The sequence below is a fragment of the Trachurus japonicus genome, chromosome 11 (assembly GCF_045865225.1).
Source record: "Trachurus japonicus isolate A0001 chromosome 11, Traja_1.0".
NCBI lineage: Eukaryota > Metazoa > Chordata > Actinopteri > Carangiformes > Carangidae > Trachurus > Trachurus japonicus.
In genome coordinates, this window is record NC_140917.1 from 2119467 (window position 1) to 2143427 (window position 23961).

At 41.8% G+C, this 23961-nt stretch overlaps 1 protein-coding gene across 17 annotated transcripts in view; it reads left to right on the forward strand.

The window, feature by feature from the left end:
• Positions 1 to 23961, forward strand: part of LOC146977887 (microtubule-actin cross-linking factor 1-like) — a 356186-nt gene that overhangs the window by 84025 nt on the left and 248200 nt on the right. For 2 of the 17 annotated variants that reach the window (XM_085790662.1, XM_085790667.1), the window contains exon 1: positions 2668 to 2759. The exons of the other annotated variants lie outside the window; for them this stretch is intronic. In XM_085790662.1, coding sequence (XP_085646788.1) covers positions 2705 to 2759 — 55 coding nt within the window. In that variant the 5' untranslated portion in view covers positions 2668 to 2704. Of the gene's footprint in view, positions 1 to 2667; positions 2760 to 23961 lie in introns of those variants that run through there. 17 annotated transcript variants of the gene reach the window in all.

The following is a 23961-nucleotide window of genomic DNA, read 5'->3' on the forward strand; positions in this document are numbered from 1 at the left end:
TTGTATAAAGTTCTAGAGTTGATCTAATCCTGTTGGTTATCCTGAACTTTTACTCTGAAAACCCACTTCCTGTCGATAAATCTGTCGTATTTAACAACCACATGAAGACACGGACGACTCAGAGTTGTATTAGTTCTGTGTTATCTTACAAATCCCAAACTGCTCTCAGGTAAAATCAGCTGAAACTACACAATATGACTATTCTTTGTCCATTCAGTTCAGGCTTTGACTCTAAACGACGCGTTTAACAACTTATTTAATCAGAAATACGAGCTCTTCTTCAATCTGCGGAGGTAAATAATGTGTTTGATTCATTATTTAATCTGTGCCCTCAGTGTAAACACATTAGGTGTCATAGCAGCAGTGGTTGTGTGTGTTTGATCCTCTCCGTCTGCAGCTGTTGGTTCAGTGTCAAGTTGATTTCCTGTCGCTGTCGTGTCTGTTTCATGTTGAACGGCGACGAGGATCCTGGTCGACGCTGATTAAAATCTCTCTCTTTTCTTTTCTTTTCCTCCTCTGTGGCCTGATGTGACCTCCAGTAATTAGTCTGCCCCCGTTACACGTTATTATTATTACAGCAGGAGGACGGGGACGTTCAGAGCTCTTCACTTTCTCCCACTTAATGCTTTTTATTTTTTTTTACGAGTGGCCCTGAAGTGCATGAAGCCTTCAGAGGTATTTGGAGTAAACCTGCTGGTTGCCATGGCACCAGACCTCATCAGGCGGCTGTGTGTTGTGTTGTTGCACCCATGCAGTCGCACAAAACACAAAACACCTTTTAAAAGTTCAGATTTTCTCCTTAAAAGTCTTAAGAGTTTTAGTTGCACAGACCAGTTCTGATTTGAAACATTCACTTAAATATTTAAGGTGTTTCTTTTGTTTTTTTTATCTTTAGGATTCCCTTAAAGTCAGTTTTAAGTGTTAAGGGCACAAAACACCTTAGCAACCAAATTAAAGGGGAAGTTCCCCTCAGAGGAACGACCTTCACCGACCTTAACATTCACTCCCTCAGCTAAGGAGAAATAAAACCTTTATGAGTGAGACTTAAGTAGAAAACAAAAAGAGAAAGACAGATGATCAGATCAATAACTGATCAGCTTATTGATTGAGGGTTTATCACCAGCTGATTTTGATTATTGATCTTCCAGGGAAAGTTTTAAAGTGTGAGAATCGGCTGCGTTTCAGACAGCCCCTCTGACATTTAAGTGGTTTTTTAAAACGTTTATTTCATTTTCTGACATAGAAACTTAGATGTTAAGATCATTTAAGTTTAAAACCCTGAATTTTCAAGTTCAAAGTCCTAAATTTACATGAAATCGGCCTAAACTCCCTTTTTTTTTTTAAATACCAAAGGAATAAAACGTTCCAACACTTCACAGAGCTGTAAGATCACAGGCTCTGTAACGATGTGTTGATCCTGAGCCGAGATAACGTTTCCTCCTCATTAATGTCAAGTAGCTAAAATTAAAGTTTGATACGATCTGTCACCATAGAAACAAGCCACACCTGTCCATCCCTGTGGTGTCGACACGTTTCCTTCCTTAATCGGAAAAAAAACCTGCCACAAATCTTCAAGTTTTTCCTCGTAAATTAGATTTTTTTTCATGAATTTGTGCGTTTTATCTCATAAATTTGAGTTTTTCTTGCGAATTTCAGACTTTTAACTTGAAAACTCACTTCCTCTTTCTTCTTCCATTCATACTTTACTTTACTTTAACCCACAGTGACGAACACACGTTGTCAGAGTTGTGGTCGACTGGAGTTTTTAAACACACGCTGTATAAATACATGAACTGAACGTACAGGAGATCAGTCACACTCTCTACGTAACGTTTAATGTTTTAAAGAGAGAGAGACATAGAGGGGTCTGAGAAGTTATAAAAGTAGAGGAAAGTGTGTGTGTGTGTGTGTATGTGTGTGTAATCTGCTGCAGTATGTTGATCCAGTCGGCAGCTGAAAGTCACACACACACACATACACACACACACGCAGCAGGTTGAATGACAAATGCGACAGTCAAACATTCACGCAAGAAAACGGACAGCTGAGTAATGAAAACACGCCTCCTTCTTTTTCATTCTTAAACACACACACTAACACACATACACACACACACACACACACTAACGCACACACACACACACACACACACACACACACACATTGGACGTAGACACCAGTGAAACACATGTTTCTGGCTCTGGAAGTGACATCACCCGCCTTGTGGTCAAAGTCCAGTTCCTCTATCCGGCTTAGAGCGAACACACACACACACACACACTCAGTCACACACACTCAGTCACACACACACCGCACTCGGCTCGAGCTCCTGTAACCGGCGGCGACGACACACACTCGGCTAGAAAACGGCGACAAATAGAAGAAAAAGAAGAAGGAGAAGTGAGAGATGAGGGATTATCTGCTGGGAGGAGGACGGCTGCGATCCTGAGGCCGCTCACTCTAACTCCCCCTCTCTTTCTCTCTTTCTCTCTGTTCTCTCGCTCCCTTCCTTCTTTACTCAGTCTCTCTCTTCTGTTTGTTTTCTCCCTCCCTCTCTCCCTCTCTTTCTCTCTACGTTTCTCACCACTTCCACTTCACTTTTATACAATTCCCGTCTTTATTTACTTCTCCTCCACCTCCTCCTCCTCCTCTGCTCGTCTTTTTCTCTTACTCTTTCTCTCTCTCCGTCCTCTATGAGAGAGGGATGAGCTCCACGGCTTCGTACAGACAGTTCCTTCAGGACCTGGAGGAGAAAAGAGGTTGGTTCAGCTCGCTCTGTGTGTTTTTATGGAGGCCAGCAGGCCATCATCATTCATGGTTGTTATGGCGATGTAATGGAGAGCAGAGCGGTGTCTTATCAGCTGTTTACCTGTGTGTGTGTGTGTGTGTGTGTGTGTGTGATGACACGGAGCACGTGTAGATGAGCTCATCAGTGGTTTTCATGGCTGATTCAAGTTCAGCTTCACCTGCAGTGCGTGCATGTGTGTGTGTGTGTGTGTGTGTGTGTGTGTGTGTGTGTGTGTGTGTGTGTTAACCTGCTCGGCTGCTGCATGCCGTGCAGATGAGATGAGATGTGGGTCAGTAGAAGGACGAGCGTCGCTGCTGCTGCTGATGATGTGTGTTACCAGGCTGAAGTAAAGGGTTAATGACGTGATGCAAACCGGTATTCTTTCATAAAACTGTGACTATAAATGTGGACTCAAATGTGGAATAAATACAGTATAATTCACTTTTGCAATGCAACACCATGTTTCTTGACAAAGTTGACATCATTTGTCAAATTGTCTAGAAGAGAAGAGGTGTTTTTAGGATCGGTCCTGCTCTGTGCTGCCAAAATGCATTAAAATGTAAATATACGTAGAAACACAGCAAAAAAAATCTATTTCAAATTAATGTTTTCAGACGAAACCTCCACTGTAGGTGTTTGTGGTTACACCATCTGACATTTTCAGAGGCATTCAGTCTTACCATTGTTAAAAAATGGTTCCAATCTAATTTCAAATGACATAATCCAGTACAACAAATTGTACATTGGAACAAATCTGATGCTTTTAAAAACCATTTTCTTTAAAGATATTTTTGAATTGCTCGTCTTGCTAACCTTTATGTGTCTCTGACCCATAAACAGAAACGTTATAAATCAGAATATCTTCATCATTTATCTCAAAGTGTTGATGTAAAAGGTGTAAAACCCAGTTACAGCAGTGAGTGTTGTTGATGTATTTCACATAGCAGAGGTTTTAACAAGAACAGCTGCAACAGAAAACACATCCAGCTCTGGAAAATCAATAGAAATCAAACTGAGCTACGTGAAAATAAAAAGTGGAGGTTTCTGAATCGAGTGAAGATGTTAAATGATCCAAACACACACACACCCTGAACACACGGACCAACACCCTGCTGCTGCTTCATTAGCTCCACAGGTTCATTGTGTTGGTGCTTCATGGTCGTGCAGGCGTCACGGCGCCGGACGTCGTTGTCTCTCAGCTTCTTGTCTTGCCAGACGGACGCCAGGCAACAAGTCAGGCGTGTGTGTGTGTTAGTGTTAGAGTGTGTGAGTGTGTGTGGACGACAGCAGGAAGGTGCGTTCAAGTGTCAGGTGACGTGTCAGGACGCTTCACAAGAGATAGCGTCAACTAAACCGGACCGGGTGTTAGATACTTCCTCAGATCAGTTGAACGTGTTAAAGTGACGACACAAAGAACCAGGTTGTGTTGGATTCTTACAACAGTTATTGATATTATTATTATTATTATTATTGAACAAAACTAAAACAGCAGAGATCTGGTGTGTTTTTTACCTTTTATGGTAGAAAGTGGCCGGTCGGAGCAGATTTGTCTCATGTGCTGTTTGTCTGATGTAGAAAATGAGTTTCATCTTGTTCCCTGTGGAGCTGCACTTGGTTCAGTTTAGTCAAATAAAAGCAGATATTGATTTATTACATATGGACGTCACGATGCACAAAGATGAAGTCTGGAAACTCTTTACCTGCAGAAAACAAGATTGCACTCATATTTTTTCATTATATTTTCCTTGTAAGAGCAGCGGTGATTCATTATTCTGTAGCTTGTTCTATTATTTACATCAGTTTGCATCAGTGTTGTTGCAGTTTCTTCTTCCTGGACACATTTAAAACAACAGTGTAACAGAGCGACATGTGATTTCAAGCCAGCTCAGATCTTAAAGTTATAATCAGCGGCCTATAAATAAACTTTGTGTTTATACTGAGTTGCATCAGCTTCTTGTTTCAGCTCCAAATGTACATGTTCAAACACTTTTGTTTTATTTTGAAAAGACAAAGCCAGTTTCCTGTGTTGGGCTCTCTGCAGCTTTTTAAAAAGGGGTCCACGCTAATTAGTTAGCATGCAGCTAATTGTTTGGGGGGGTCTCCGTGCACATAAAGCTGCAGGATAAATTAAAGTGAAGAGTTTAATGTGACTGAGTGCAGACAGGTGTGTGTCAGTGCTGCATTCAAATGTAAATGGATCGTGGAGTTTCTCACACCTGCTGCTACTTGTGTCTCGGTGATATTATGTGGCACAGTACTGATGCCCCCCCCCCCCCACACCCCCTCACTACCCCCCCTCAGTCTGAACAGCTGCTGTGTGTGAGGCTTTACAGCTCCACATGTCAGGCTGCGTTACCATCACCTCCAATCTGCTTTAACCCTTTAAATGACCGTGGAGTTAAACAGTTTAAAGTCACTCATCATCATCACACGGTGTGAGTCATTGATCCATGTGGATGAAACCAGCTGCAGGATTCAAACTAGAACTACAACTATACAACTATAATAAAGTGATGTTGATGTGAGCATAAAAAACCAACTCCTCTGGATCAGACTGATGCTGTTTGATGAGTTTGATGTCGAGTTGTTTTTAGGATTAAACAGTTTGAACTGAGACCAGACAGATCATGTAAATGGTTTGACCTATTAGTCTTTTAGTTCCAGCTGTTGGCTTCCTGCAGCAGATGAAATCCAGATGTTTTCATTCACATATTCAGTCATCTAGTGTTGAGTTTCACTTTTCACTCAGCCTACTGATTTTATTATATTTCTTTCTTCTTTTTCTTATTTATCTTCTTCTACCAACACACTTCTAATACTACTACTACACTGCAAAAACTCTAAATCTTTCCAAGAATATTTGTCTTATTTCTTGTCAAAATGTCTCATTTCTAGTCAAAACTAATCTCTTTCCACTTAAAATAAGACTCATCACCAACAATGAACTTGTTTTTAGATCATTTCCACTTGTTTCAAACTAATTTTCACTTGAAATAAGTAGAAAAATCTGCCAGGGAAAGTAAGTTTTTTGTGCTTGTAATAAGAAGAAAAACTTGCTCCACTATCAGATTTTTCTACTTATTTCAAGTGAAAATCTGCTTGAAAGAAGTAAAAAGTGTCTAAAAACAAGCTGCTTTTAATGTGATGAGTCTGATTTTATGTAGAATGAGATTTGTTTTGACTTTGGCTTTGACTAGAAATGACATTTTGACTACAAATAAGACAAATATTCTTGGTAAGATATTGAGTTTTTGCAGTATAATTAATGAGAATTTGCACAGCTCTGACTCAGACATCGTCCCTCTCTGTGTCCTCCCACACCTCCTCGTCCACACACTCCACCTCAGTGAGACACTGAGACTTGTCTTGAACTTGTGTGTCGACTGTCAGATGGTCTGAGTGATCGCTGTGCAGCAGAGGGTGTGTGTGTGTGTGTGTGTGTGTGTGTGCGTTCATACCCGAGGAGCTCGGTCTCTCCATTTGTTTAAGGTGGAGTATCTGACAGCTCCTATTCTTATCTGTCTCTCTACCTGTGGCCAAGGTCACGTGACCTGAGCTGCTGCCTCACACGCTGCAACATGTAAAGGCTTGTTTATCTGTGTGTGTGTGTTTCACTTCTTTTTTATCTGTGTTTGTGTGTCAGTGTCCTCTGTGCCGCAGCGGCCCGGGCATCGATCTCATGATCTTTCCTCAGCCGAGGACCAAAGTTCTCACAAGCTGCTTCATCTCAGTACAAACTGAATTAAACCTCCGGCTCCTGGAACTTCTTTTATAAATGTTTGCTCACAGATTAATAGCCTAATAATAATGGACGACAAAATATTTATTCACACTTCGTATACTATTTACTCACCTCCAGTCTGTGGTTTTGTCAGAAGGAAGCAGTAAAAGTTATTAACGACTCTGCAAACACACGAATCTCATTCATCTTTTTCCTTTTATACGTCAAAAAAAAAAAAAAAAGACAATTAAGTTTTGTGGAGTTTTGTGCCCAAAAATAAACACTAGCTTATACAAATGAAATCCGTCTTAATGGGCTCCAATGACGGAGCTCAGGTGAAGCTACGTGCAGCAGAGTAGTAGCTCAGGGCTGCTAGCCGCACTAGCTGTCTCTGATGCTAACGAGTGCTAGCAGCTAGCACGTCTCTCTCTCTCAGCAGCAGCATCAGGACCGCAAAGAAAAAGAAACACAGTCTGAGTGAAGCTCTGGAACCGCGGACCGATTCCCCAACTAAAGCCTCGACTGGTAACAATATGAGGACTGTTGTGGGGAGCTAGCTCGATGCTAACTTCGGCTAAGCGGTAGCGGTTAGCATCTGCCACTAACACACTGCAAAAACTCAAAATGTAATTTCTAGTCAAAACAAATCTCATTATATGTAAAATAAGACACATCACATTAAAAGCAGCTTGTTTTTAAACACTTTTTACTTCTTTCAAGCAGATTTTCACTTGAAATAAGTTTTAAAAAATCTGATAGTGGGGCTAAGTTTTTCTTTCTTATTACAAGCACAGAAATCTTGCTTTCACTGGCAGATTTTTCTACTTATTTCAAGTGAAAATATGTTTGAAACAAATGAAAATTAGGCCTATCTAAAAACAATTTCATTTTTAGGTGATGAGTCTAAATTTAAGTGAAAAGAGTTTAGTTTTGCCTAGAAATTAGACATTTTGACAAGAAATAAGACAAATATTCTTGGAAAGATTTAGAGTTTTTGCAGTGCACCGATTGTCTTCCCAGCTCACCACAACGGCCCAGTTTCAATGTTTTATTTACAAACTGCAACGAACAAAACTCCATACTCTACCTTTAAATCCCATTTCCATGTTTGTCTGTATCACGGTTGTTAATCACACAGAGAGTAGCCTATAATTACAGGAACCATCTGATTAGACCTGAGCTCCATTCTGACTTTTATCTGTTTCCATTGGGAACTCGATAACGTCCGATCAATCAAACAACAGCGATTGTTGCCGGGACACAATCAGACTGATCACTGTGGTGTGTCTGTGACTCAGCCGTGTGTGTGTGTGTGTGTGTGTGCGTGTTTCTGTTGCCGTGACACCACCACCCACGTTGGTGATGATGGGTTTTTTTTTTTGTTTTTTTTTAGGCGTCAGAGGAAGTTCAAACATATTTTGGTCGTTTCTGTTTCCTCTTTTGTTTCTATTTTGGTTGAATTCCTTCGCTCTAAGCCGAGCCGCTCCGACCTGTGTGTGTGTGTGTTGTAGGAGTGTGTGTGTGTGTGTGTGTGTTTGTGTGTGTAGGCCCTATGTGTGTAAACTCAGGGCGGCCAAGTGGTTCAGTGGTTAACGCTGCCTGGCAGGAGCAGGAGGCGTTCGAGTCCAACCTGGAGCAAAGAGGAGGAGATGTGGACCAAACCACACACACACACACACACACACACACACACAGGAGGCCCTTTGTCTGGGTGGAAACATTAAGCTGTGCCGTGTGTGTGTGTGTGTGTGTGTGTGTGTGTGTGTGTGTGTGTGTGTGTGTGTGTGTGTGTGTGGCTCTCTTCATCATAATCCAGTCATATGAGCGGTTTTTGACTTTAACATTAACTCCATTGTCGTCATGAGTTTGTCTTTTGTCGACATAAAGTTGTTTTTGAATTGGATTAACTTGGAGTGAAGGATTAGAAAGAAAGAAAGAAAGAAAGAAAGAAAGAAAGAAAGAAAGAAAGAAAGAAAGAAAGAAAGAACTCCTTCTCTGTGTTTTTACCTTGAGAACATGTGTGTGTGTGTGTGTGTGTAGGGAGGGGATGTGTGCGTCTGACATCAGGTTGGTACAAAGTGTGTAAAGTGATCAGCTTGTTTGGATCAGACAGGAGGAGGGGGGGGGGGGGGGCAGCTGGTTGACGAGCATGTGTGTGTGTCTGTGTGTGTGTGTGTGCAGCAGGTAGATGAAGTGGTGTGTGTGAGAAGGGGTGTGTGTGTGTGTGTGTGTGTGTGTGTGTGTGTGAGCGAGCAGTTAATTTGGGTCACTTAGCCTCGACTTCTCTGCACTGACGTTTTAATCCAGCGCTGTGTGTGTGTGTGTGTGTGTGACCCTGCTGAGAGCAAATCCTTCACAATAAACCAGCGCCGTTACACAACCACACAGACACACACACACACACACACATGTACACAACATGTACACAACCGATACTGATATTTAGGGATAAAAATATTCCTCAGTCACGTGCAGCTCTGTGTGAAGAAATGAAGAAACCAATAACTGATGTAGGCTATGCATGACACAATAATAAAAGCGATTCATTCATTCATTCATTCATTCTCAACCAGCTCATAGAAATAAACAGGGGTTCAAAACCTTTATCTGAAAAAAAAGAAAGCAAAGAAAATGAAAAGTAAAACCACACCAAGGTTCAGGAGAAATCATCAAAAACTGTCTTCTTTTCCAGGCGTGAGAAATAAAACCAGCAGTTTTAAACACACTGACTGAAATTGAACAACCACTCCAACTTCTGCTCATCACAGCACCAAAATTTTTTAGGGTTTTGTCCACAGATTTCATGTAATAAAACCTCTGTCAGATCATCATACATCGTGCAATATAAAAGGAAATGAGACTCACTCTCTACTTCATCTAACTCACACATTTCACATATTCTGTTCCCCTCAGGAATATTCTTAAATCGACCGACCTCGAATACCAGATCTCAGCTGTGCAACTGAAGATCTTTGACTTCTCTGTAAACGAGATGTAACATATAATTCATACGATCAGATGACTTATCAGAGAATTAATTAATCAGTAACTATTGATAATCTAATGTAAATAATGAGCAGTTTGCAGCTTTTCACGTTCATCAGACATTTTGCTGAGTCACAGCAGCAAAGTGACAAAGAGCAAATAAGGAAAAACTGCAAAAAAAGTAGAATATAAATAACTTAATCAATAAATAATAATAATAATAATCAATAAAGTAAATCATATATAATATTATAATGTGTGTGAGTTTATTATATATCCTCTGATGTTTTCCTTTTGTCTCACATGATGATTAACTGAGGACGTCATCGCCTTTGTCTATGGGAAATAATCAATATGGACAATAATCAACAGATCAATGATAAATGATTGATCTGTGACCTGAAGGCTTCACATTTCACTGTTTCACCAACATGTCACAGCTCATAGAGGAGCAATGAGATGGAATGTGACTGATGGATGGATGGATGGCCTTCACACACACACACACACACACACACACACACCTTTCTCCACCTGGTTCTCTGTCTGAACCTCACACTGACTCACTACATACTTCACCAGAGACGTCAACGAGTCGAGTGTCTCTCAGCGTCGCTCTGAATCCACAGCTTTACAAACCCACTAAAGGTCCTAAAAAGGCCTGAACACACACACACACACACACACACACACACACACACACACACACACACACACACACACACAGACACACTGCAGAGCTCCGACCGCTGCTCAGCACATATTTTATTTTATTTTATCTGGACTTGAATGTCTCCATGACTGCTGATGGCTTCAGCAGACGCTGGAGGTGAAGCTGCAGGAACAACTCACCACACCATCTGACACCGTCTGTGTGTCTGTGTGAGTGAGTGCAAGTCATCAAAGTCTCTTTTATGCTGTTTCATTGATTATTAATTGATCAGGTTGCACATGTTTTAAAAGTTTTTAAAATTCAGATTTTATCAGCAAAAGATCTTGTGATGAAAACCTGAGACTTCAGAGCTTTAAACCGCTTTTAAATCAGAGTCAGATAGGGCTGGGACGATGCGCTTTTCTCCCGATTCGATTCTTCTACGATTTTTTGGATGGCGATTCGATTTAAATTGCGATTCTACGATATTGCCGATTCTCTAGATTTTTAGTCTTTAGCATTTTTAACATTTATCTGCACACAAATACTGTAGGAGCCTATAAATTAACATACTCAATTATAAAGTGAACTTAAACCCTTTTCAAAACCTGGACTCTCTGGATGTAAAAAAGGCTGTACTACTAAAAATTGATTTTTGAAAAAAAAAAAATCGATTTAAAAATCGTCCAAATAAATATCGCGATATTTATGTGAATCGATTTTTTCTCCCACCCCTAGAGTCAGAGTCAGAATGCTTTATTCATCCCAAAGTGAATTCATTTCTCCAGTCGGCACATCCATAATGAATAGAAGATAGAATAAAAAACAATAATGAATACAGCAATCTACAATCAGCATCCACACAACAGTGGTGCACGGGAAAAAAGTGAGATGAAGATCAGTGCTTCTTAAATCCGTCGTTCCACCTTAAGACTTAAGGTTTGTTAATCAGTTGTGACTGGAGCTTTACATTGTTGTTGTTGTTATTGTTGTTGTTCCGCCACCAGCAGCCGGAGAGCCCCCGGTCTGAGTCTGAGCTGCAGCTTCAGGTCATCACGTTACATAAACGTCTGGAGTTGGTTTGTTTGTCTGCAGCTTTAAGCAGAGGGGGGCGGAGTCAGAGCAGAGGGGGCGGAGTCAGAGCAGAGGGGGGCGGAGTCAGAGCAGCAGCTCCACAGGTGAATGAGTTCACACCTGAGCAGCACAACGTTCATCCAGTCAGAGAGGACAGAGGGAAATGACTTAGAGAAAACATCTTTTATCATTAGAAAACAGCTGCAGTTCATTCATTTATAAACCAAAAAGATGCTCTTTTTTTTACTTTCCATCAGCCCTTTAACCCTCGTTCAAAACAACTCTGAAGCTAATTTTCCATATTTTGCACATTCTGTGACATAAACTGTAAACTGTTTTCTTGTCTGTAACAACATCTCTGTCCTGTCTGTCCGTCCTGGGTGATGATCCCTCCTCTGTTGCTCACCCTGAGCTTTCTCCTGGTTTTCCCTGTTAAAAGGGTTTTCTATGGAGTTTTTCCTCAGTGGATGTGAGGGTCTAAGGACAGAGGATGTTGTTATGATGCCATGTAAAGCCCTTTGAGACAAACTGGTGGTAAAAATGGGCTATACAAATAAAATTGCCTTGCCTTGCCTAATTTATTAAACTTTATTGTGAAAGGTCCAGTTCTACAACAAACTTAACCTGAGGAATAGTTAAAAACATTTCTGCACATCAAAGCAAATATAAAAGACCAGAAATCAGCGTTAAGATGTTAAACAACATGCAGCTAAACCACAATAAAATACTTAATAACACCAAACCTTAATCCAAGATAATTCACTTTTCCACAATAATATCTCATATAAAACTTCTCCATCTGTATAAAAGACCCAAAAACACAGAAAGTACAACATACAAACACAAAATAAAAGTCCAGTCCGTAGCGCCGCCTCCTTCTCTGTGATAACCTTAATAACTGTGATGCAGCGACTCAGTTCAACAGCGGGAATCTTTATCGACATCTCAGTTTTGTGGCGGTTCATGGACGACCTCTCTGACTTCTGGGTCACACACACATACAGTAAACACACACACACACATCTACACACACATCTACACACACACATATACACACACACACACACAGAGTTTCCAGTAGCAGTGGTCCAGATGTGTGCAGCGTGATAAGGCGTCTGCTGTGTTTATCAGCGTGGAGCCGGTCGGGTGTGGCCTCCCGTCGCCTCTCCGGCTCCTCCAGACCATAATAAGCTGCTGTCCTCTTCTCCGTGCTGCAGGTGGGGCTGCAGCGCCCCCTATAGGACACACACTGCTGGTGATTAGTGTTTTATTTTAGTGTGTAAAGACGGTGGTAGTTGTGTTAACACTTCATCAGCTCGGTCCTACACATGCAACCACAGCTCTGACAGACCTGTAATCACACACAGCACACACAGCGTTGGTGTGCATGTAATTACAGCGTGAGAGTGTGTGTGTGTGTGTGTGTGTGTGTGTGTGTGTGTGTTGTGTTGTGTAGGCGAGGGAACGACAGGACAGGGAGAGGAGGAGCAGGAGGACAAAGATAAAAGCTGGAGACAGAGGCAGAAAGCAAAGACACATGAAGCTTCTCTTTCCTGTTTCCCTACAACTCTGAGTTTCCTTCTCTTCTCCTCTCTTCTCTTCTCTTCTCTTCTCTTCTCTTCTCTTCTCTTCTCTTCTCTTCTCTTCTCCTCTCCTCTCCTCTCCTCTCCTCTCCTCTCCTCTCCTCTCCTCTCCTCTCCTCTCCTCTCCTCTCTTCTCTTCTCTTCTCTTCTCTTCTCTTCTCTTCTCTTCTCTTCTCTTCTCTTCTCTTCTCTTCTCTTCTCTTCTCTTCTCTTCTCTTCTCTTCTCTTCTCTTCTCTTACCTGGTTTCATTTTACTTGAAAGCACTTTGAGAAGAGAAAAGTGTGGTTTATGGAGGATTCTTCAATGAGGACATTTTGTCTGTCCTCAGGGTGAATTTTCCAAAAGAAAGAGATATTTGTTGGGTCCATTTTGTAAAAGTTCAGAAAAAAAAGAAAAGAATTATGTCTCAATTATGACATTTGTCTTTTTCTGGCATGTCAAAATCCAAATATGACAGAATGTCTAAGTTTAGAGTTTGTTCCTGACCAGCACTTTTGAGCATCTTCCCCATAGTAAAGTAATAAAAAAAAAAACTTAAATTCATTATAACTTCATGTTGCATTGCCACATAATAACTTGAAAAAACATATTTTTTTTTATTAATTTGGTTTATATTTAGGCAATAGAACGTTTTTTTAATAGTTAAATATCATTCAGGAATAGGAAGTTTCACTTTATTTACACATATTCAGTGCACATTGTTTGCTAGAATTATGCTAGTGAGTCTAAAACTGAACTAACTTAAGTAAAAATTGTCATCACGATCAATGAATCAAAGTTATGCTGACATCTTTGTTCCAGAAATAGATGAAACACAGTTTAAAGATTTTTCTTCAGGTCAAAGAGGCCCTGCAATTGAAGAATCACCCATAGATAAAGTGTAAAGTTTTAGTTTTTTTTATTATTATTGCACCAGAGTCAGAGAGAGAAAGTGAAAGCTGAGCTCTCTGGGCCTCAGGCTGCAGCTTCTCAGAGAGAAAGTGAAATATTCAACAAGTTAAACTCATCGTCATCGTCAGCGCCTGTCGTTCAGTCATCAGCCTGATTCTGATTCTGCTGCTGCAGAGAGAAAACTGTTATTGACCTCGTGTCTCTTCAACCTGCTGCTGCTGACTGGAGCGTTTGTCTCCTCTCTAAAAACCTCCTTCTTCTGTTTCCTCAGCGTCTTTCTGTGGGAAGTTATTTTGTTTACACATGTTTGGTTTTAATTGACTCCCCCCTCTCCTCTCCATTGTCTCTGTCCTCTGTCCTCTGGACACGAAGCTGCTGCTGCATCAACCTGCTGAACACTGAGCTGCTCTGTGTTATCTGACTCTCACATGGCTGTTTCACTTTAATGAAGGATTAACGTTGATCCAGGTTCACATGCTGCCACCTCTGTGTGTGTGTGTGATGCATGTTTATTCATATACAGAGTGATTTAAGAGCTGAACTCGAGTCACTTCAGTCGGTCTAAACACTTTGTTACGTTAATGATTCATGAGAAACACAGAGGAGGAGGAGTTTATTTTTAGATCCAGTGCTTTGAAACAACTGAGGACCAATTAAATCATTAATAATAATGAAGAGATGTTCAGTTCAGTTCTGTTATTAACGGACATCTGCCTACAAGGACAAAAACATCTGAGGTGCAAACATGCAACTAAACTGTTTTTATAGTGTAACATTATTCTCCAGCTTCATATGATTCAGTTTAAATGAGTCGGCATCTAAAAAGTCTGAAATTAGAATAAAAAAGGTGAAAAACTGAGTCAATGCCAATAAGATTTAGTTAAATCAGTCACATTAAGTGAAATTGTGAGTTGTGTGTGTTTATTCATTTGTAATCTGAGCACAGTGTGTGTGTTTTATGGTGTCAGTCATCTGCTTCCTGTTTACTTCCTGTTATCCCGGGACTCCACCGGGAGGCTCCGCCTTCAGCAGCAGCAGGGCATCGTGGGAAACGTAGTGTTGTCTCAGTCTGTGATTTACTCACTGTCACATCTGAGTGAGTGTGTGTGTGTGTGTGTGTGTGTGTGTGTGTGTGTGTGTGTGATGTTGTTCTTTCCTGGTCGCTGCAGGAATCTGAAACACGTTGGCCATCTTTTCTTTGGCTCTGCAGGTTATTATAGAAGCAGAGGTTTATTTTTAGAGTGTTTGAAGTGGAAGAAACAACGTCTTCAGCTCAAGCTCAGATCAGCTGGACAGAGTTTACACATGCTGTGTGTGTCTGTGTGTGTGTGTGTGTGTGTGTGTGTGTGTGTGTGTGTGTGTGTGTGTGTTTGTGTGGATCCAGGTGAATGAGGCTTTAGAGCTGTCGTCTCTTTTTTCAGCTTCATCTGTTTTCTTGTTTTCTCTGCGTCACGTTTCGCTCCAGTTTCACCTCATTCACTCGATAACTTGTCCAACCCGGTCCGACCCGATCCAACCCAGTCTGATCCGGTCTAACCTGGTCTGATCCGGTCTGATCCAGTCTAACCTGGTCTGACCCGGTCTGACTTTCCGCTCCGAGCTTCATCCAGCTTCGATCTGTCCATATTTTTTTATGGAAGCCTTTTCATCCATGATGCTGCAGCCCAGAGCTCCGAGGCCTCGGGTCAACGAACTCACTCACAGTTTGTGCAGAGAGAAGAGAGAGAGAACATCCGTCAGTCGTCAATACAGACAGTCAGACAGTTAAAGGAGAATTCCGGCCATTTTTGACCCCAAATCATTTTCCTGATGGTTAACCGGTGTTGGTTGGAGCAAAAAACGCGACAGGCAAACCGGAGTTACCATGGCTAGACAGCGCTAGGGATAGCCACAACGCTAAAAACAATCAGATATCTCTGGTACATGACTGGAATCCTTATGACACTACTGAACCCATAAACTGTACTGTATAAACCGGTATAAACAGTATAAACTTTGTGTTTTTGCATGTAGCCACTCACCTCAGATACAGTAGCCCAACTCTGAAACATCCCAGAAAGACATTACTATCCCATCACAGAGAGAAACTAACACTTTGTCCTTGTTGTGATGATTTCTTTACTAAAATAAACAGTCAGAGATATTATGGACGTTACCACTGCTCTGCTCCACCGGTTATTTCATCTACAGACAGTCAACAGTCTGACTTCTTCAACACATCAGGCTGTTGGATGATTTGACTTGTTGGAGGCGTCGTATCAGGACTCAAATCATCACCTTAATTTAGTGTAATGAGGTTTTTATCTCCTCCTCCTCCTCCTCCTCCTCCTCCTCCTCCCTCAGGTTTGCTGAAAACACTGTGCCGGTCTTGAACTCGTTTCCCTCCAGAGCTCGTTAAAAGAGGATTATAGCGCGGCCGCTAAGTCAGAACGTACCTGAGTCTCTGACCGACCTGCAGCCGCGTCCGTGTCCACTCATTAACACACTCGTTGATCAACTTCCACGCCGTCGGCCCGACTCGGCCGCGCTTCACACTCAACTCTCTGACTCTCTGGCAGCTCCACAGCCTGAGTCTCACACAAACACACACACAGATACAAAAACAAACACACACACACTCTCAGATCTGAATATAGAGAGATAAAAGTCATCTGGAAACGTCTGATGAGCTGTTTAACCATCAAAACCATGACGACATCAGACAGTGGAGGTCTCACCTGGTTAAAATCCTGCAGAGCCTCATGACGTCAGGCGACCGTTGTGTCTTTTACTGTAGTTTGTGTGTTGTTGTCTTTTTTAATATCTTTTCCAAACAGCAACACACCTCAGAGTCTCTACCTTTAATTTTCCTCATACTCTGTCACTGATGTAAACACAACATCTGGATATTTAAGATCCTTTACTTCTCACATATTCAGCTGCACAAGTTAAACATGTATTGAAATTTGCAATAGACTGTGTAGTGAAGTTTACAACTAAATAAAAGTAAAGATAAATTTGAAAAGGCTCAGACTAAGAACAAGGAGACTCCAAAACGATCTCACATCTCGCTCACCATGAAACACACTCTTCGTGTGTGTGTGAGCAATTTATTTGACCATTTATTGCATTGTTATTTGTGTTCCTTGCACCATAAAGTGCTGGTTTTAATTTTGAGTTTTGAGATCTGCTTTTTGCACAATAAATGCTCTAAAAATTACATTATTGCTTTTGCTAAGGGACTACAAAACCCATTCAGAAACATGTCCATTATCATTTTTACACTTAGATTTATAACGCGATATATACCGTTACCGTGAAGGGATTCGATTTATACCTTGATATGAATTTTCGGTCATACTGCCCACATACATTGCAGTGTATTAGAATAAAATATCAATGCATTATTTACTGTGAAGTGCAGTTTGCTAGCTGAAGTTACTGGTTGATGTAATTAAACTTGATAACATTCGGCAGCTGAGATAGTGTGAGATACAAGAGACTTTTATAGACTTGGACTTTCTAGACTTTGCTCCAGACCAGACTCACCTGTCAGCTGTGCAGCTGCTGAGTCAGTGACAGAGTGAACAACAGCCTGGGAACAAGTTTAAAAACACTCAGTCGCTGCATGTTTACTCTGTTTCTACTGACAGGAAGTTTTCTATCACTTTTACTATGATCAATATTTCAAAATAAGAGCTGATGACACTTCACACTTCACCTCAGTAGTCTGTTTATTTACTTCCTGTCAGGTGTGAGTTTAGTGGTGGTGAAGGTTTTTGTCGTCTGAATGGAGTCGTCATATGTCATGTAGAGACGTGTAGTGTGTGTGTGTGTGTGTGTGTGTGTGTGTGTGTGTGTGTGTGTGTGTGTGTGTGTGTGTGTGTGTGTGTGTGTGTGTGTGTGTGTGTGTGTGTGTGTGTGTGTGTGTGCAGGATAAAGAGAGAGGCCTCTTCACCAGGATGAATGTGAACGTCGACGTCACGGCGACGAGCAGCCGCTGACAGACTCTGATAATTACAGCTTCTTTTTCCGAGGCTCGGGTCAAGTGGCCCAATAAAAGACCAGAGAGGACGATGGGATGGGATGGAGAGGAGGGGGGCTAATTGAGAGGTGTCCATGGTAACGAGAACAGCTGGGGTTAAAATGAAGGGCCTGGTTACCGTGGTTATGCGTCGGGGTCCCCTGTATTTGTGTACACTCTTCACATTCTTTGCTCCTCCTCCGTTCTTTCATTGATTCCCTCGCTTTTTAGTTTTTTTTTTGTCTCTTTTCCCATCGACTGACCTCATCGTCTGAGTGTTTCTCTTCTTCATCCCCCCCTCTCTCTCACGACACACACACACACACACACACACACACACACACACACACCTCCTCCACCAGCTCTGATTGATTCTCTCAGGATGTAAAGTGAATATATGGATGAATCTAACTCTGATCTCATCCAGGACTTTAGAGTTTTCTATTTTTTTGTAAAATATCTCCAACTTCAACTTGATGGATCGGAACAAAAAACTTGTGTGTTAACGTTCATGGTTCCCAAAAGGTGTTTAATTATTGATCATGATCGTTATCACCAGGAAGTTAAAGTTTAAATTTGGGCTAAACTTAAGAGAAAGGCCTCAGAGATCATTAATAAAGTGAAATGAATCAGTTTCAACAAAGAAACCAAAGAATTTAACACTGATATTATGTTATAAAGGAAAAAAATGTAAATTACTTTTAGTTTAAAGTTGGGATGGGCAATGATTTTTGAATAGTCGTTCAGTTAAAAAAAATTGAATAGTCTAGGAGATGATCGTCTGAAAAAATGTAAATGTTTCCTTCCCACCAGAAAGTTCTGTGTGAAACTCTGTCAAATGAAAACAAGTGAAACTGAGCTGCAGCTCAAACTCTGCAAGGTGCCGACTGTGATGGGAAGATACTGGAAAATACTGATGTAGTTTTACACCGGGAGAGAATTAATAATCGATTATTTCCCTGCCATTATCCAATAGTACTTTTGCTTGAAATGCCCGTCCCAGGTGTAAAGTAAAGAAGAGTGGCTAAAGTCATTGGAATATTCTCTTTGTTAATTAGCGACCGACCGGTGAAAGGAGCAGATAAAATCAGATTATTCTTATTTCTGCTCCTTTTCTTCTCATGTTCATACATTTAAATAGTTTTGTTCAGTCAGTGAGTGAAATAACCAAACATCTTTCCCATCATGCTCTCTGTCTGTGAGCATGAAGCTGCAGATTCACATCCGTGTGTTTTCCAAACTCTGGGAAATCCCACACTTCCCTGTTCTCTCTCTCTCTCTCTCTCTCTCTCTCTCTCTCTCTCTCTCTCTCTCTCTCTCTCTCTCTCTCTCTCTCTTGTTTATTATTCCTCTTTTCTTTCACTTTCGTTTTTCTTCCTCTTTGCACTTTGATCTTTTTATCCGTCCTTATCTCACCCCCTTCACTTTGTTTTGTTTAGTTATTTTTTTCCCCCGGTTGTGTCACTAATTCGTCTCAATCAGAAAAACTATTCATCTTCTTCCTTCTCCTTCTTTTTGTCTCTCCGTCCCTCCCTCTCTCTTCTCTCTCATTAACCTGTGATTAACGAAGGTCCTAAAACCAGAAGAGTCCGGACGGAGCTTCTCTTTTCTCACGGGGTCATAAATCTATCGCTCCTCCTCCTCCTCCTCCTCCTCCTCCTCCTCCTCTTCCAAAGTCCGTCTCCTCCCTCCTTTTTCCCACCGTCCACCTCAGTGTGAGAGGAATCTGTGTGTGTGTGAGTGTGTGTGTTGTTTATCAGACCAAATTGAAGCAGCGATGACTGGAAAAGTGTGTCCATAATCTGTGTGATTAGATTATCTAAGCGACACACAAGACACACACACACACACACACTCTGGTCAGAGGGCTGTGACCGGCCGGTTAAAGCCACTCAGGGAGGTCAGAGGTCAGAGGTCAGAGGTCGTGTGTGTGTGTGTATGTGTGTGCTCATGCTGCGTGCAAACCAAACCAAACCAAACCAAACCAAACCAAACCAAACTCCATCATGTAACAACCAGAAACCTACAGATCGATACCGGCTGATGTTGATTCTAGCAGCAGAAGAAACTCTCACTTCTCATATTCTATAGTTATATAACGGGAATGAATGAAACAACAATACACAAACACTATTACAATATTTTGTCGCCAAGTTATTGATCTTTTATTATGTAAATTTCACTCCCCAAACCCATCAGAGACGGTACCGGCTTTTAATCTGTAAACTGTTCTTTTCATTTTATGTCTTTTTTTTAACCTTCTACATTGTTTGGATATCTTTATTGTGTGTTACTCCACATTGTTCTATATTTTAATTGTGTTTTTTTGTAAGCATCTTTGAGCACTTGTAAAAGCACGTTATAAATAAAGTCTATTATTATTATTATTACATTTAAAACGCGAATGACAAACCCCATAGGAACAAGTACTGCAGCACTGAACTAAGTCTGTCTGAGTCTCGTCCCATTGTGCAAGAATTACAAAAAAAAACTTTACCCCGTTTGATAAATTAGGTGTCGATAAAGTTTTTTCTTTCAGGACATACAGTAATCTGCAGATGCAAAAACACCGTATATCACATCGTATGACTACATCAGGATGTCACAAAATGTTTAAAACTGCAACAACATCGTATTCCCGTCCTTATTACATCATATATACGTTTTTATATCATTATAATATTTAGTGCTGAATCATCTCTCTCTATTATAACCTTGATTGTAGACGTCACTCTGTGTATTTCTGGTTTGTGTCCTGAGGGAGGACAGAGTGGACGTTCACACTCTGATCTCTGTGGTGGAGGACGGGTGAGACAGAGGACGGGGGGACGGGTGAGACAGGGGACGGGGGGACGGGGGGGACGGGGGGGTAATTGGGTTTTGTTTCCACCAAACAAGAGCTTTGGCTCAGTTTGTGTTGTGAGCGTGTGAGTGCAGAAAGTTTCCCTCCTCCTGCGTCGTCTCGTTCTTCTTCCTCTCAGAGTTTTCATTTGTCCGTCCACCAGCTCCAGTTTCCATAAAGTTTTGGATAGTTTGACGCCCAGAGTTCAGAAATGATTGAAAGACTTTTGTCCTTTTTGTTTCTCTCCTGTGGCCTCAGAAAAAAAAAAAAAACCCCGTCCAACACTTCCTGAAACTCAGCCAACCGTAAAACAGCTGGGAAGGGGGTTTTGACATGATTGTTGGCACGGTAACCAGGAATGTAACAGGTCTGTCATCACAGGACGGAGACGTAGCTCTGAGCTGACCTCAGGTCTGTGTCCGGACGTGTCCACGATGTCCCACTGTTCACCACTCACACACACTGTCTCCTGTGTGTGTGTGTGTGTGTGTGTGTGTGTGTGTGTGTGTGTGTGTGTGTGTGTGTGTGTGTGTGTCTCTGTGTGTGTGTGTGTGTGTGTCTGTGTGTGTGTGTGTGTGTGTGTGTCCTGCAGTCACCTCCTGTTAATCCTGTCTTGTTAGTTCATCTAACGAGGGGCCACAGCCACACGGACTCTCCTCCTGTTTCATCCTCCTCTCCTCTAAGCTCTTAATGGCACCTCGGGGTCTGTCTGTCTGTCTGTCTGTCTGTCTGTCTGTCTGTCTGTCTGTCTGTCTGTCTGTCTACCTGTCTGTCTGTCTGTCTGTCTGTCTGTCTACCTGTCTGTCTGTCTGTCTGTCTGTCTGTCTGTCTGTCTGTCTGTCTGTCTGTCTGTCTGTCTGTCTGTCTACCTGTCTGTCTGTCTACCTGTCTGTCTGTCTGTCTGTCTGTCTGTCTGTCTGTCTGTCTGTCTGTCTGTCTGTCTGTCTGTCTACCTGTCTGTCTGTCTACCTGTCTGTCTGTCTGTCTGTCTGTCTGTCTGTCTGTCTGTCTGTCTGTCTGTCTGTCTGTCTGTCTGTCTGTCTGTCTGTCTGTCTGTCTGTCTGTCTGTCTGTCTGTCTGTCTGTCTGTCTGTCTACCTGTCTGTCTGTCTGTCTGTCTGTCTGTCTATCTATCTATCTGTCTGTCTGTCTGTCTGTCTGTCTGTCTGTCTGTCTGTCTGTCTGTCTGTCTGTCTGTCTGTCTGTCTGTCTGTCTGTCTGTCTGTCTACCTGTCTGTCTGTCTGTCTGTCTGTCTGTCTGTCTGTCTGTCTGTCTGTCTGTCTGTCTGTCTGTCTGTCTGTCTGTCTGTCTGTCTGTCTGTCTACCTGTCTGTCTGTCTGTCTGTCTGTCTGTCTGTCTGTCTGTCTGTCTGTCTGTCTGTCTGTCTGTCTGTCTGTCTGTCTGTCTGTCTGTCTGTCTGAGGACTCCTGGTCATTGTTCCCTCTAATTTTCAAAACTCCTGAGCAGAAGTTCAACTCCCCTGATGAGCTGCTTGAGCGACTGTGAGCGACAGCTTAGGCGAACACAGTAGCTACGTCCACATGCTGGTGCTCTGGCCTCACCTCTCCAACTCCACATATCAATACAATTGGCTATTACTATAATGATTAATAACAGATTATTTTGACAACATTAAAGGCTGCTCCATATCTAGGTCAGTTACAGTTAATGATAACAAAATACAATATTGTTTTGGCAAAATAGATCTTGCATTTATTGCCATATGAACAATTATGTCAAAAAATAACTAACATCAAGTTGGTGTCATCAACTCTTGGCACAGAAGCATCTTGATATGAACAGTAATAATAATTCTCAAGCAAAATGGTAGTTGCATTAGACAGACCACGGTTAAGGTCATAAATTTCACAGTTCGAAGCCACATGAGGGAGAAATAAACAGTCAACTAGTCGGGGATGTTTGAGTGTGCAACTTTTTTTAGTCTTCTGGGCAAAGAGGTGGAGCAGTAAAACACCTTAGAGGGAACAGTGCTCCTGGCTCTCGTCGTCTCTCAGTGCAGCGATCCGCTCAGTTCTCCCGTCAAAACATTCCTCAGTGATCCGTCGGCGGCGGTAACGGATCATCCCACCACAGACTTAGTCACTCACCAGCGGCTGAAGCTGTAACAGACTCTATTACAACATGACAGGCTATAAATATCTACCGGTATCTATATTTAGATATATAAATATAACATAAAATTAAAGGCTGCAGATTTAAGCTATGCAAAAAAAAGGTGATTTCAGTTGGAATAGTTGTTTTTCCTTTTTTATTTTTTAATAATGCTGTAGGAGGAACGTCACATATGTATCAGCAGCTTTATGTTGTAAAGACTGGGATTACTGAGTTTAGAAACAGGACGTATGCACCATGCAGCGCCCAGGGCTACACATGGAACCTGCTTGGACACGTTGTCAGATCAGGACGTTAAACTTGTCACCAGTGTCTTTTATTTATTTTTATCATTATGAGAAAAACACTTTTTAAAAGTAGCTAACTAGTAACTGTACTAGATTACATTCCTGCAGACAGTCGTCCTTCCAGCCCTGGTTTGACCTGTGACCTCCTGTAGCTCCTGTGGTTTGGATACTGCAGGATTTAAATGATATTGCATTGGATTATTTGCATTTATTCCACAAGATGAGCCCATTGAACACATGCACTTTGTTTTATTTGTGTGTATTTATGATGTTTAGAAGTATTTTACATGTTGGCAGCAGTGAGATGAACTTCCTGTAGCGTCTGACTGTCATGTTGATATGTTATATCTTCTCCTCTGTGAGAGTTGAGTGTTGCAGTAGTTAGTGATGAGCTCTGTGTGTGTCTCTGCGGACTGAGCCTGGGTCAGACCAGATCAGATCAGATCAGGTCCGTGGCTCCTCTCTGTGATTATCTCTCAGTCTGAGGCTCATCGCTCCAGCCTGGTTGACCCGGCGACGCCAAATCCATTTGTCTGGATGGAGATGAACTGTCTCTCTCTGTGTGTGACTGCTCCTCTGCTTCTTCTACTGTTCATTTCACAGCAGTCTGAGCTCAGGACGCTGTGTGTGTGTGTGTCTGTTTGTTTGTGTGTGTGTGTGTGTGTGTGTGTGTGTGTCTGTTTGTTTGTTTGCTGTTCTGGTGACTTTTTGAGTCCAGAGACAGAACAAACATCTAGATCTGGTTTCAAAAAGAGAATTTAAGAGTTTGGACTTTTGCTGTTGTGCAGTTTGTGCAGTTGAAGGAGAGAATCAGTGGTGCAGCAGTTGGAGGGAAAGCGGCTCTGCTGCTGCTGCTGCTGCTGCTGCTGCTGAGAGTCTGGACCCAGAGCGCCCCCTATCTGCACCGCTGTGCACTGCAGACTCTGGATCAGCTGTTCGTGCACCAAAAAATAAAAACATGCACAGAGACAGATCCAGTTTGTTCGTCCTCTCCCGGTGCT